The sequence below is a fragment of the Panthera uncia genome (genome assembly GCF_023721935.1).
Source record: "Panthera uncia isolate 11264 chromosome B3 unlocalized genomic scaffold, Puncia_PCG_1.0 HiC_scaffold_1, whole genome shotgun sequence".
Lineage (NCBI taxonomy): Eukaryota > Metazoa > Chordata > Mammalia > Carnivora > Felidae > Panthera > Panthera uncia.
In genome coordinates, this window is record NW_026057582.1 from 57966139 (window position 1) to 57981956 (window position 15818).

The window sequence follows — 15818 nt, forward strand, 5'->3', positions numbered from 1 at the left end:
CAAGAAGAGCAAGTTGGAAAATAATTTAGTGTACCTTTTTCAGTGTAATTTTCTTTAATCTGTGTATTTAATGAAAAAGTCTATGAATATGAAGTTTATGGTAACAATTTTTTGTTTTCTTCATTCTGTCATTTCAGTTTTGTAGAAAATTGTCATGTAATAGGAAAACATTCTGATATTACAAAAGGCTTTGTGGTTTTTAGAATTATTAGGATTAAATAAGATACATGTACATATACACATGTACATATATGTGTGCATATAGCCTTTCAGAAGGCTAAGTTGAAGACCCCTTAACATACACTCTTTTTTTTTTAAATGTTTGTTTATTTCTGAGAGAGAGAAAGTGCAAGCAGGGAAGGGACAGAGAGAGAGGAAGACACAGAATCCAAAGCAGGCAACAGGCTCTGAACTGTCAGCACAGAGCCCAACGTGGGGCTCAAACTCATGAACTGCGAGATCATGACATGAGCCAAAGCTGGACACCTGACTGACTGAGCCACTCAAGAGCCTCCTCCCTTCCGCCTTTTTTAATTTAATTTGAGGTTGAGAGTAAGTGGGGGAAAGGGGCAGAGGGAAAGACAGAGAATCTCAAGCAGGCTTCATGCTCAGCATGGAGCCTGATGTGGAGCTCAATCCCATGAGCCTAGGATCATGACCTGAGCCAAAATCAAGAGTTGGATGCTCAACCTACTGAGCCACCCAGACACCCCCATACACTTGTTTTTTTTGTTTTTTTTTGTTTTGTTTTTTAACTTTGTTTTTATTTATTTTGAGAGAGAGAGCAAGCAGGGGAGGGACAGAGAGAGAGAGAAACAGAATCCCAAGCAGGCTCTATGCTGTCAGCATAGAGTCCGATGTGGGGCTCAGTCTCATAAACCATGAGATCACGACCTGAGTAGAAATCAAGAGTTGGACACTTAACCGACTATGTCACCCAGGTGCCTCAGGTGCCTCTGTACACTCTGAAAACACTTTTTACTTCTCCCTTGTAATTTTATTAGAATTATAATAAAGTAATTATAGATTATTATAAGTTTGTTTCTCTCCTCCTTAAAGGCAGGGATCTTGCTTCATTTATTGTCGTATCCATAGTGCCTAGTGCAGTATTATAAAGTAGGTGGTAAATATCAGTAACTATTATTCAGAAATGATAGCAGTTATTTTTAGGATTTTATTATATTTATAATAGGAGCTACCATGTATTGAGAATTTGCAAAGCTGATAGTACTTTACACACCTTATCCCGTTGGACCCTCCTAACAATTCTGTTGTTACCTCCATTTTACAGATAATAAAACCAAGACTTAGGTTACTTGTCGCCAAGGAAACACAGTAAATGCAGAAACTGGGATTTGAATCTAGGTGTTCTGACTCTAGAGCCAATTTTCTTGTGTTAAGCTGCTTATCATAGAGTAGAAAATGATTTTGTGTGGTACTTAATTTCAAAAGATAGGACTGCTTGTGTTCTTCCAATATGAAATTATATTCATGCCTGGTTCTCTCATCAATGTCTTACCATCTTACCATGTATAGTGCTATTTTCTGCTTTTATTTTGGTTATTATTTTTACAATGATGTGACTTAATGGATAGATGGTTAAAATGTTAGGTAACTTGTCTTATGGAATAGCCTGCAGTTTAAAAAAGTTTGAGAGTCATTGTTTAAAGAATGTATAGGTCACTTTTTGGAACTTCAAACCTCTGATGATGTTTCAGACCAAGTGTTTAGTAAAATTCACACTAATCTTGTCCTACTTGTTGCACACATAATTTTTATATACTGAATTTTTGACTAATTTATTATTTGTTGTTATGAATGTATGGTTTAGAGAGAAGAGGGTATATTTATTTGTAACATGTAGTGGCCTACTATTTCCAAAATTAGTTCATTTTTAAAAAGTTGCCTTTTAATTAAGTTTTAGATCACATAATGTATTTGTTTGGCTCATATTAACTAAATCTATTTTTGATGGATGTTATTTCTTTTTTGCTTTTAAGGCCCGTTTCCTGCTTTCAAAAGTCAACCCTTCCCAGACTCATAATAATATGTATGCCTGGGGACAGGTAAGTGTAAATAGTGGATCTTGGAAATTATTTCTTTATGTATTTAAAGTTTGTCATTTTAATGAGAACTACACATTTTCCTACATATTTGCTAATGATTTCTGTTGCAAAAGTAATGAAAAAATGAGTAGAAAATCGAATTAAGCATTTGGTGTCACCATAGAAAATAAAAAGTAATTATGTCAAATAGAATTCCTTCATATCCCGAGTTTAGTACTACACCCTTGAGACAAAAAGCAATATGGTATATAAGATAGGAAGTGATGATTTAAGCTAATACTAGGACATGAACTACAAAAGGGCCACACATAGTAAGTTGGAGAGGTCAGGGATTGTAATTGAATAAGAGTGGCAGGAAGCCTGGAAATCATTGTTAATATATTTTAATTTTTTTAAATGTCCTACCTCTTGATACAGTATATCAACATTTATTGAGTGTCCAATGTACAGGATTCTGTATTGGTACTTTAGAGTATATAGTGATCATCCTTTTTTTTTTTTTTTTTTTTTTTATGTTTCAGGTTCTTATTTAAATTCTAGTGAGTTAACATACAGTGTAATATTTGTTTCAGGAGTAGAATTTAGTGATTCATCGTTTTTATCATCCCTGCTTTTTTTTTTATTTTTTTATTTTTTTAAATGTTTATTTATATTTTGAGAGAGACAGAGACAGAGCATAAGCCGGAGAGGGGCAGAGAGAGAGGGAGACACAGAATCTGAAGCAGGCTCCAGGCTCCGAGCTGTCAGCACAGAGCCTGACACGGGGCTTGAACTTACAAGCCATGAGATCATGACCTGAGCCCAAGTCAGACACTTAACCAACTGAGCCACCCAGGTGCCCCTTGATCATCCCTGCTTTTAAAGAGTTTGTAGTCTAGTATTAGGAAAAGATACATATCTGAGTAATTAAAATACACGAGTCAGTATAAGATATGTTCTTTTAGAAAGATATAAAATATAGAGGGTTTAGAGAAGGAAGAGAGGAAGAGAGCACATGGTGGCAGCAGGAGACAGTGTGTGATAAGAAAAGAGCTCAGGAGAGGGGACATTTCCTTATAGAATGGTTACTATTTGAAGAAGTAGAAATTGTATGAGGAAGGGAATTCCAGGTAGAGGACAGTAAGGTACAGGGACATATAGGGATGAATAGAACAATAAACTGGAAATGTATTGTGCAGTTAAATTGTAGAGGATTTTGAATGCCAGATTGAGTGCTGAGGAGCTGAATCTATTGGTAAGTAATAAAACATTTTTTGGGCAGAGGAGCAAATTTGAGTCTTAGAAAATATAGTTGAATCTTAAGATTAATTGAGAACAGTCTGTAGGTTGAAACTATATTTTGAAGTAATCCAAATGAGGGGGATTGAAGGCAAGATAGTGAAAAGGAATAGATTTTGGTGATATTTTAAAAGTGGAACCAGTGAGATTTGCTAGAAGTTGTAGGAAAGTAAAAGTTACTCTAAGGCAAGATCGCTAAATGCAAAATCTGAATTCTGATTGGATTCTAGATTAGAGAAAACAGCTATAAAGAACATAAATGGGATGATTTGTATCCCATTTGAATATGGACCATATATCAGATACAGGTATAATATTAAATTTCTGGAGTGTGATTCTGCTGTTGTGGTTATATAGGAGGGTGTCCTTGACCTTGGGAGATATATCCTGAAGTGTTTGAGGGTGGGGCACCCGATTGGCTCAGTCGGTTAAGCATCCGACTTTGGCTCAGGTCATGGTCTTGCAGTTCATGCATTTGAGTCCCGTGTTGGGGTCTGTGCTGACAGCTTGGAGCCTGAAGCCTGCTTCAGATTCTGTGTTTCCCTCTCTCTCTGCTTCTCCCCTGCTCATACTCTGTGTATCTTTTTTTTTTTTTTTTTTTAATTTTTTTTTCAACATTTATTTATTTTTGGGACAGAGAGAGACAGAGCATGAACGGGGGAGGGGCAGAGAGAGAGGGAGACACAGAATCGGAAACAGGCTCCAGGCTCTGAGCCATCAGCCCAGAGCCTGACGCGGGGCTCGAACTCACCGAGTGCGAGATCGTGACCTGGCTGAAGTCGGACGCCCAACCGACTGCGCCACCCAGGCGCCCCACTCTGTGTATCTTTAAAAAATAAATAAACATTAAAAAAAAACTGTTTGGGGGTAAAATATCATGAAGTGTTCAACTTACAGAAATGATTCAACAAAAAAAAAAAGGAGAGGAAGAATATATAGAAACAAAGCAAATGTGGCAAAATAAAATGTTAATCAGTGAATTTAGGTAGAGTATGTGGGTGTTCATTGTACTTTTTTCTCAACTGTTCTGTAGGTTTGAATTTTTAAAAAATAGTTGAGGGAGGGGCGCCTGTATGGCACAGTCAGTTAGGTGTCCAACTTCGGCTAAGGTCATGATTTCGCAATTTGTGAGTTCAAGTCCTGCGTCGGGCTCTGTGCTGACAGCTCAGAGCCTGGAGCCTGCTTCAGATTCTGTGTCTCCTTCTCTCTCTTCCCTTCCCCCACTTGTGCTCTGTCTCTCTCTATCAAAAATAAATAAATGTAAAAAATAGTTGAGGGAGTACAAGGTAAATGTAGGGTTTTGAGCCTGGGTAACTAGGAGAACATTTGCCAGTAAGTGGGAAGGTAGAGAGAAAACGTTTGATTTTACGCACGTTGAGTTTGAGGTAACATCTAGATGGCCAAATTGAGCAGGGTGTTAGAAATTTGCGTTTGGTGATGAGGCAAGGATGTGAAAGTTGATCATGGACAAGTTATATTTAAAGTCATCGGTGTTACTTGTCCAAGGAAAGTGCAGAGAGGCAGAGGAAGGATGAGATAAAACCTTGAGGAAGTACAAGTGGTAGGAGTATTTTATAAATAATCACAGAGGTGGGAGGAAAATGAAAAGAATACTATACCATGGCATAATAGGTGAGGGAGGACTTTATAGAAAAAAGAAGCAAGAGAGTTAACAGATTCTGAGATGCTGCAGATGTTTGAAGGAGGATGAGGGTAGATGGATTTCAAGGGTCATTTGTGGCCTTGGTAAGCAGTTATTTTATTTTATTTTATTTTATTTTATTTATTTTTTTAATGTTTATTTATTTTTGAGAGAGAGACAGAGTGTGAGCAGGGGAGGGGCAGAGACAGAGGGAGGCATAGAATCTGAAGCAGGCTCTAGGCTCTGAGCTGTCAGCACAGAACCAAACGTGGGGCTCAAACTCATGAACTGTGAGATCATGACCTCAGCCCAAGTCGGACATTTAACTGACTGAGCCACCCAGGCACCCCTCTGGTAGGCAGTTTTATTTTATTAAAAAAAAAAATTTTTTTTTAACGTTTATTTATTTTTGAGACAGAGAGAGACAGAGCATGAACGGGGGAGGGTCACAGAGAGAGGGAGACACAGAATCTGAAACAGGCTCCAGGCTCTGAGCTGTCAGCACAGAGCCCGACGCGGGGCTCGAACCCACCGACCGCGAGATCGTGACCTGAGCCGAAGTTGGACGCTTAACCGACCAAGCCACCCAGGCGCCCCTCTGGTAGGCAGTTTCAAATAGTGGTTGAGTAGAAGATAGATTGTAAGGAATTAGTGGGTGCTAAAGAAGTGGAGGTTGTAATTGTAAATGGTTCTTTTGCAAATTTAGCCTGATTTCAAGTAATAGGATAGAAGGTTGATTATTATTAGGGTAAAGGCACGGAGTTTATTTGTAGACCAAATATAAGATGCTGACAAAATAACAGCTTATAACAGCTTATAGATATTTAAGATCCTCAAAAGCAGACCATGTGATCACAAGCACGATATGGAATTTCAGCATTGGTAAGGAGGTAGGACATTTATTTCTGCAAAAGCAAATGGTATGAAGGGTGATGACAGAGAAGGACATTGAGGAGAGAAAGCTCACATTGGGTAATTGCCTGTTTCTTTTCAGTAATGGTGAATTATTTGCTAAGAGTGAGAAATGCTAGGGGTAAAGGACTAGAAAATAGAAAAGATGTTAAAACAGCTATAAGGAGGGGCGCCTGGGTGTCTCAGTCGGTTAAGCATCAGACTTTGGCTCAGGTCATAATCTCGCGGTCCGTGAGTTCGAGCCCCGTGTCGGGTTCTGTGCTGACTGCTCAGAGCCTGGAGCCAGTTTCAGATTCTGTGTCTCCCTCTCTCTCTGACCCTCCCCCGTTCATGCTCTGTCTCTCTCTGTCTCAAAAAAAATAAATAAACGTTTAAAAAAAAAAAAAAACCAGCTATACGGAATATAAGAAAGCAACAGCAGGTAAATAAGCTTTTACAGCAGTGAGGGGCCACTTTATTTACTATTAATTTCTGTAGCTTGCTTCCATTATGTTCTTTAGCCATGCTTTATAGTTCAGGCATTGCATCAAAGATGATAGACTTTGGGGGGTGATTTATCACTTCAGATAAGAAAGATGGACACATTAAAGGGAGTGCAATAATTTAGAGCAATGTTAAATGACTATGAAGTTCAGGCTGGGTAGAAAATAAATGAAGCAGTGATTAGGATGAAGATGCCTTCCGTTTGAATATAGAGGTGCCTCAATATTTTGCCCTCATTTTTCTGCATACAATTCTCTTCTTCTGGGCAATTGCATACATCCTGTGTCTTCAGCTTTCATCTGAGGCTAACTTACAAACCTCTCCCTTTGGTTTGGCCTCACATTGAGCTATAGACTGTTACACATCACTTGAGTTTCCTTAGACATTTCATAAGCTGTGTGTGCCAACTTGAACTTCTCTTTCATACCATCTTGTTCTGCCTGACTTTCTCATTTTTACAGAGGGCCCCACCATATCTCATTTCCCAAGGCTTGGAACTGTAGTCATTTGCATTTTATTTTCTCCCTTCTGTCTCTAACTATTCACAAATGGTATTTCCCTTATCTGTTCCCTCCTTTCCCGGTCACTAACTGAGGTCAAGCCCTGTTACTACTCACATAGACTGTCAGTGCTTCAGCCCTTTTCTTTCCATTTTGGCACTGGCCAGAGTAGTCTCTGTAATGCAGTTCTTGGTCAGAGTACTTCCTAGAAATCTTTAATCTTAAAGAACCCCTTATGGAATTTCATATAAACTCTTTATAAGACCTTCTTTTGAGGGTCACTTATGGCATAATCCAAATAAGTTTTCCCACTTTTAGCTACTGTTTAGTCTTATTCCACTTTGAATATACTAAGCATGTTACCCTCTGTGTGACTTGTCCCCATCACCACTTGTACACATGGTAGCCGTCCATCAAGGCTGAGTTCAAAGTTCACGTACTCCTTGAAACTTTTTCTGTCATTGCATGACTTGATTTGTATACTATCTCTGCCCCTTCATTCCTTATTTTCATCCATTAAAAAAAATTTTTTTTTTTAACATTTATTCATTTTTGAGAGTGAGAGAGACAGAGCATGAGCGGGGGAGGGGCAGAGAGAGAGGGAGACACAGAATCAGAAGCAGGCTTCAGGCTCCAAGCTGTCGGCACAGGGCCCAACGCAGGGCTCGGACTCATGGACTGCGAGATCATGACCTGAGCCGAAGTCAGACACTCAACTGACTGAGCCACCCAGGTGACCCCTCATCCATTTCTGATGGGCCTTATCCCTCCCGTTAGATTATAAGTTACTTGGGAGTAATAGCTATGTCCTTTTAATTTTTGACTTTCCACAGTACTTAAACGTAGCATGTATTGAGTATTACAGATCTGGGCAGGAGAACAGAGATTAGAGTATGGGAGCTTTGTGGAGGTGTTCAGGAGTTAAGGAGCATTTATGATATAGATAAATAAGTTGAATCCATGGTCTAAAAGTTCTGAAAGGTAAGGTTTTTATAGTGAGGACAGGAGCTCACTCTGGGAAGATGTAGAAAGAGTATATAGCACATGAGAGTAAAAGATGTATGCCTATATAATGGATATACATATAAATCATCAGTATCACTCTACCCCATTCCACTTGCTGTAGAACAAAAAGCCAACTATGACGTGGAATTTTGGAATACAGAATGTACCATAAGTCAGCCTTTCCATTATACTTTAGTTATCTGAGTACTGGTTTTAGTTCTGGATCTCACAACTTAAGAGAAACTTGTTTAGGGAAAAAAGTTGCAAGAAAACAGGAAAGTAGCACCAGTTAATAAAGTTCATGGAAATGGTGATTAATCGTCAATATGGAGAAGGGGAGGTTGAAGGATACTTTAAAATAGTATTTGTCGGGTCCCCTATCAAATGCTCTGAGGGGCCAGGTGACTAACAGATGAGTGAAGCTGGATGAATATAAGAAAATCTGATACTCTCACTGTGAAGAGGCAATACCTGGGGTCAGAGGGCTTATGGGAAGGATACAGAAATCCTTTTCCAAAGGGGGTAACTGTTCCTCCCCTCCAGCTGATTGTTGCCATTCACATAATTTAGTTAACAAAATGTTGTGAGCCCACATTAATGCAGACCAAATAAAATATATCTTTGTAGCTTAATTTCTGCATTAAAAAATATAGTTTAGGGGCACCTGGGTGGCTCAGTCAGTTAAGCATCCAACTTCAGCTCAGGTCATGATCTCACAGTTCATGGGTTTGAGCCCTGTGTCTCGCTCTGTGCTGACAGCTCAGAGTCTGGAGCCTGCTTCGGATTCTGTGTCTCCCTCTCTCTCTGCCCCTCCCCTGCTCACGCTCTGTCTCCCTCTCTCAAAAATAAACAAACCTTAAAAAAAATTTTTTTTAATGTAGTTTAGATCATGTAAATAATAACTTGCTTCTTGCTTTTCTGGGTTTAAATTACAACATGGGGGCACCTGGTTGACTCGGTAGAGCATGTGACTCTCGACCTCGGGGTCATGAGTTCAAGCCCCACATTGGGCATGGAGCCTACTTAAAAAAAAAATTACAACATGGAGATGTAGTTGGTAGACTTATAAAGAACTTTTGAGCCGTTAAACATGGAGAAACATCATTCTGGGCTGGTAGTTGAAACCTCTATAAGTTTTCAAAGTCTTCTCTTTGCCTTTTCTTCCTTGTGTATTACAAAGTTTAATACGTGCTTGATATGCACGGTAAGACTTGGTAAATATTAGTTTTTCTTGTTATCAATGGGGAAAGAAATTAAGTCTCTCCCTAAAGATATTTTAAATAGGAAAGAAAATCTGTTTTAAACTTTGAAGTTTAATTATTATAGCCTGGAAGCAAAGGCATAAATGAGAGCCCTAAGGTCTTTCTTGACCTACGATTTTTGTAAATTATGCTAATATTTTTATAGATATCATAACTAATAAATTGAATCTATGCTGTTTTAGTTACTGTGCTAAGATTTTTATGCAGTCCTATTTAATCATCAAAACACTCTTATGAGGTGAGTACTATTAACTGTATTTTTCAGAAGAGGAAATTGAGGCTTATATAGCTTAAGTAACTTATCCAGGATCACATAGGCAAATTATGGCAGGTCTGGATTTGACTATAGGCCTTTATGACTGGAGAATCTGAATTTTTAATCATTAAATTAAATTGATGATTGCTATTTAGGAAGTTAACTTAGTAGCCAGGCATTTTACTAAAAATTATACAATCTTACACTTTAGTTTTCTTTTTGTCAGAAATCGAGTCCCCAGTGAGTTTTATCTATGGATGGCCTGAAGAGGGCACCACAGCAACACTGTTTCTCCATTGCTTGTAGTGCTTCATATACTAAATGATATAAAGTTTAGATCTTTCTGCCTGAACCTGGATATATTTTAAGGAGGAAAAAGTTGCAGTTGAAAAATTAAGATCAATCAGCTGCAAGTTTTTGATAAGTTTGAGGTGACCGTTACTATTTATAATTTCAAATAAGATCTCTACAGTATATAAATTAGAAAATTGATATATATTTTGCCTTGACCAGGAGAAATAGATCTGAGATTGGGTGAATTGAGGTGGAAAATGTGTAAATTGAAGAAAAATCAGGAATAGTTGCAGAAAGAAAAAATCCAAGAGCTACCAGCTTATTACTAGTCTAAGTCATATTTTTGAGACCTTTGCTTCTCTGTGTTAACTGTGAATGTTGAATAAGGAAAGATATTTCAGTGTTATAAAATAATAGGTTTTTCAGAAAAGGTAATAATGATAATAGTTGAAACATGTATTCCTGTTGTGTGTGTCAGGTATTCTGTTTCTTTACACAGTTGAATTTATTTAATCATTATAACAACCATGTGAAATAGGTCCTGTTATTATCCTTATTTTAAAGATGAGGAAACTAAGACACAGAGGGGTTAAGTAACTTCCTCAAAGTCATACAGGCAGTAAGTGGCTGAGCAAGGAACTGAACCCATGCAGTCTGGCTCCAAACTCCAAGCTGTTAATCCCAGTGCTATTGTCTCCCTTCCTTAACAAGTTTTTAAAATTCTTATAATTAGCTCATGAAAATACGTAATAAAATGGACTTTTCTTTATTCAGCAGAAGTTATGGCAGGTCTGTGGCTATGCCAGACTAGAATTTACAAGAGCTATAAATTTCCATCTTACAGTTGATCCTTACTTGCTGATCTCTGAAAATTACCTAACTACTTTGTTTTAGATTTTTTATATTTACTTATAAATGAGAACTTGAGTATTAGGTGAAAAATTTAAAAATCCAGATATAAAATCTAGAAAACCTTTTTTATTTTTTTTTTATTTTTTTTTTATTTTATTTATTTATTTATTTATTATTTTTTATTTTTTTTTGATGGTGAAGAAAGACTTTATTGTAACGCCTTGATCCATCATACCGACTTTGAGAATATACAGAATGTCATGAGGTTATTTTCTGCCTACCTTGTTTCTGGGTCACAGGAACATTAAGAAGTGGGGCTGAAGAGGAGACATTGATGGAGTTGAAACTGTCTACTTGTTCTTTACTGACCATCAGCAACAATATTCCTTCCCTATTCTCACCTCACATTGAAAGGACTCTCCGAGCCGCCAGCAAATAAGATGCAAACACGTACTTTACTTTTTTTTAACCTTTTGTTATTTTCAGACCAAAAAACACGTGCTCATGGTAAAAAATTAGAATGTAGATAAAATATATACATATATATATTGTATATATTTGGTTGGTTAGGTGTCTGACTTTGGCTCAGATCATGATCCCACGGTTCGTGGGTTCGAGCCCTGAGTCTGGCGCTGTGCTGACAGCTCAGAGCCTGGAGCCTGGAGCCTGCTTCAAGTTCTGCGTCTCCCTCTCTCTCCGCCCCTTCTCCCCTCATGCTCTCTCTCTGTCTCTGAAAAATGAATAAACATTAAAACAACTTAGAAAAAGGGGCGCCTGGGTGGCTCAATCAGTTAAGCATCTGACTTCCGCTCAGGTCATGGTCTTACAGTTGGAGACTTCGAGAGTTCGAGCCCTGCATGGGGCTCTGTGCCAACAGCTCAGAGCCTGGAGCCTGCTCCAGACTCTGCGTCTCCCTGTCTCTGACCACCCCTGCTTGTGCTCTGTTTCCCTCCCTCTCAAGAATAGACATTTGAAAAAAATTTTTAATTAAAAAACCTTAAATTAGAAAACCTTTTTTAAAAAATTATTTATTTATTTATTTTGAGAGAGAGAAAGAAAGAGTAAGTGGGGGAGGGGCAGAAAGCGAGAATCCCAAGCAAAAATCCTGGGGTTCAATCCCAGGAACTGTGAGATCATGACTTGGGCCGAAATCAAGAGTCAGATAGATTCTCAACTGACTGAGCCACCCAAGCACCCCTAGAAAACCTTTTTCATTATTAGTGGATTGGATTACCAGGGTCATTCTGTCAACACAGTTTTTATTAAAATAAAGGATAGGAATTTTCCCTAACTCTTGTTACTTAGAACCCACAGAGATCAATTAAAGTGACTTGAATGAAAAGTTATAAGAATAGTTTATTTTAAAAATGCTGTGTGGATGCCTGGGTGGCTCAGTCAGTTAAGTGTCTGACTTTGGATCTGGTCATGATCTCACAGTTCATGAGTTTGAGCCTTACATTAGGCTCTCTGCTGTCAGCACAGAGCCTGCTTCAGATTCTCTGTCCCCTTCTCGGTCTGCCCCTCCCCCACTTGTTCTCTCTTTCCCTCTCTCTCAAAAAAATAAAAATGTAAAAATAAATAAAAATACTGTAAATATTCTTCCTTCCAACTGGCATTTCTGTTAAAATATGTGCAGTTTTTTTTTTTTTTAAAGTCGGGGGGAGAGGGTCAGAGAGAAAGGGAGAGAGAATTTCAAGCAGACTCCATGCTCGGTGCAGAGCCCAACGTGGGTCTTGATCCCGGGATTCTGGGATCATGACCTGAGCCAAAATCAAGAGTCAGATGCTCAACTGACTGAGCCACCCAGGTGTCCCCAAATATGTGCAATATTATTTTCCTTATTTTTCTTTTTTTTTTTATTTGAGAGAGAGCTTGTGAGCAGGGGCGAGGGGCAGAGGGAGAGGGAGAACAAGAGAACCTCAAGTAGGCTCCATGTTCAGCACAGAGCCTGACATGGGGCTCTATCCCATGACCCTGGAATTATGACCTGAGCTGAAAGCAAGAGTGGATACTCAACCAGCTGAGCCACCCTGGTGCCCTGAAATATGTGCAATTTTATTTTTTTATTTTTATTTTAGAGAGAAAGCGAGGGAGCACAAGCAGGAGAGAGGGGGAAAGAGAGAAGAGAGGGAGGGGACAGAGAGAGGGAGGGGGGGAGAGAGAGAGAGAGAGGGAGAGAGAATCTTAAAAAGGCTCCATGCTGAGTGTGGAGTCCAGTGCAGGGCTCTATCCCATGACCTTGGCCAAAATCAAGAATCAGAAGCCCAAAATCAAGAGTCAGAAGCTCAACCGACTAAGCCACCCAGGTGCCTCTCAAGTGTATTTTAGTAGGCAGCAATAATCTCACCAAGAGAGATTTATTCCTTAGTAGTGATAAAAGCGGCAATACAGTCAAGACAAATGAGCACTTACTTTAGTACTATAAAGATTAAGTTGGGTCTGGAGCTATTCTGATTCTGCAGTGCAAATCTGATGCTGACCACTTACTGGTAATGCAGATTCTGCAAGTGAAAGGACATGGTTCAGAACAAGACTGCCCCCAACTTCAGATGCCAGCTGCAGGTGGGATCCCAGGTTCCCTGTACTTCTGACCAACTAGCTACAGATCTGTGTGTGTGTGTGTGTGTGTGTGTGTGTGTGTGTGCGTGCGCGCGCATGCGTGTGTATGTGTGTGTGTGTGGTTGTAGGGGGTAGCTTCCCCACAAGCCCCCCCTCAGGTTTGATAATTCCCTAGAACAACTCACAGAACTCAGGAGAGCACTGTTACTTATGATCACAGTTTTATATTAAAGATTACAAATAAGGATTAGCAAAGAGACCCACAGAGTGAGGTCTGGAAGGGTTCTAGATAGAGCTTTTGTGCTCTTTCTCTGTAGAATCAGGATGTGTCACCCTCCTAGCATTGATAAATTTGTTAAACAGGAAGCTCCACTGTGCTTTGGTATCCAGAGTTAACTTGTTTGTTTCTTTACTACCAGCCAGGATTGATTGAATCTCCAGCTCCCTTCCTCTTTTCCCTCCCTTCACCTCACTTCCCTTCCCTAAAGGTCAGGCTGTCTTAAATCCCCCCACCCCACCCTCTAATCATATTGATCTTTCTGGTGATTGGCCCTCACCCTGAGTTATCTCAAAGCATAAACTCAAGTGTGATCTGAGGGCTTATGAATAACAAAGACACTATGTTAGGAAATTCCAAGGAATTTCCCTCTTAGGAACCTGGGACTAAGTAAGGCCAGTCAGATTCTGTATTATACAACTGGAGCGTAGGCATTATTCTGCTTACAGTGATTTTCTTGTGATTTATTTATTTATTTACTTATTTACATTTAAAAAAATGTTTATTCCTTTATTTTTGAGAGAGAGAGAGAAAGAGAGAGAGTAGAGAGTATGAGCACACATGTGCACAAGCCGGGGAGGGGCAGAGAGAGAGAGGGAGATGGGATCCAAAGCAGGCTCTGTGCTGTCAGCACACTCTATGTTAAAACTGCTATGTTTTAATCATAGCAAATATCCTTCTTTTCTTCCAGGAGTCTGGAGCACCTATTCTCACAGATGATGTTAGTTTACAAGTGTTTATGGATCACTTGAAGAAACTTGCTGTGTCAAGTGCTGCTTGAAGTGCTAAACATATTAAGGACACTTAAGATGAAATAATACTTCAATTTCCTTTTTCAGTTTATCTGTGGAAACCAATACAGGTATCTCTCTAGACTCTTTGTATTAGTATGGTTTGAGACATGTGGGAAAATGTTCACATTTGTAGAATAAGCTGGAATATAAGAGCAATAAGAACAAATTTATTTTGCTTGCCACAGTATTATGGCTGGTTTTAGAAATCTGAGGTCTTTATAACTTGATTATGTTAAAGAGTTGAAATAGAGTTGGCCTTGCACTACAGAGACATAACTCATTTGTATATTGCAGAAAAATACAAAGTGGCACTGAATGTCCTTGCTGACTTTTTGAAAACTTGTTTCTTGATTTTAACCAAGTAAGCAAAATCATTGACAGTAATGATAAATGTGAACATTTTTGCCTATTCGTTGAAATATATCTGTGATTTTCGAGCACTTATGTATACACCTTTTTCTGTACTTATTCTGTTAAGGCAGATTTATTTTTATGATGATTTGTTTAGGGATTATTTGACTTTATATATGGTAATTTTCATGAAGATAATTTAATGTTTTTGGTCATTTGGAAAAATAGTTTAGAGATGGAAAGTTTTTTGGGGTAACAATCCCACAACTGACAAATGTGAAATTCCCATAAAGTATCCAACCTATGTAATGAGACGTGATAAGTTTTTTAAAAAGGGAGATAGAAATTAAACCATTTTGTCAGAATGCGTTTTAGGAAGGCTTTGCAGTAAAATAACTGTCATCACTACTAAACCAAATTTGGTTTTTACTGCATGGTTATGTTGTTTCCCCTTGTTTTTCTGAGGTAAATTTTATATTATATCCTTCAGTATTTTAACACTATTTTGGGAGTTTACATATTATTTCTTATTTCTGCTTCCATATTGTGAAATGTATTAAGTTCTTACTCAAACAGTATTATATAATATTTTGTTGAATTATATCATGTGGTGATGCTCAGTTTTATTTTGATTTATTCATTAGTATAATTCACTTTTACCTTTTAAAGTTTACTTGTAGCAAATGTTTACATTGCTAAAGCCAGATATGTTTGACAATGAAATTTATATCAAGTACTGCAAATAAAAGGTGGTGCTATGATAAATGCTTGGAAGGACAGTTTGATGATTGTACTTGCATGAACACAATCGTATGATAAAACAAACTTAAAAAAAAAAAGTTTATATGTTGTATTCAATTAAATAAATTGCTCTGTTCCATTTTATTTGAGTTGAACTGTGCTAGGCCTAAATACCAATAAAATATACTTTTTCTGTGTTTTCCTGCTTATTTCAAAGTCTAATAAAGCCTGAGAAGCCTAATGTAAAATTAGAGCAATTATAAAATCTGCTATGAGTAGATTAAAAAGTATTCATTTTTTAAGAATAGCAGCTTTATTGGGGTATAATTCACACACCCACACAATTCACCCATTTAAAGCGTACAGCTCAGTGGTTCTTAGAATATTCAGAGTTGTGTAATCATCGACCACAGTTATTTTAAATGTTTTTATGTATTTTTGAGGAAGAGAGGAAGAGCACAAACAGGGGAGGGGCAGAGAAAGAGGGAGATGGGGGTGTGAAGCAGACTCTGCAGTGACAGCAGAGAGCCTGATGTGGGAGTCAAA

General features: G+C 38.3%; 1 protein-coding gene across 3 annotated transcripts in view; it reads left to right on the top strand.

The window, feature by feature from the left end:
• Positions 1-15471, top strand: part of SEC23A (SEC23 homolog A, COPII coat complex component) — a 76602-nt gene extending 61131 nt beyond the window's left edge. For 2 of the 3 annotated variants that reach the window (XM_049611588.1, XM_049611587.1), the window contains one exon: positions 2001-3929. In XM_049611588.1, coding sequence (XP_049467545.1) covers positions 2001-2210 — 210 coding nt within the window. In that variant the 3' untranslated portion in view covers positions 2211-3929. Of the gene's footprint in view, positions 1-2000; positions 3930-14077 lie in introns of those variants that run through there. The other variant, XM_049611589.1, reaches the window with a different exon arrangement.
• Positions 15472-15818: the final 347 nt, after the last annotated feature.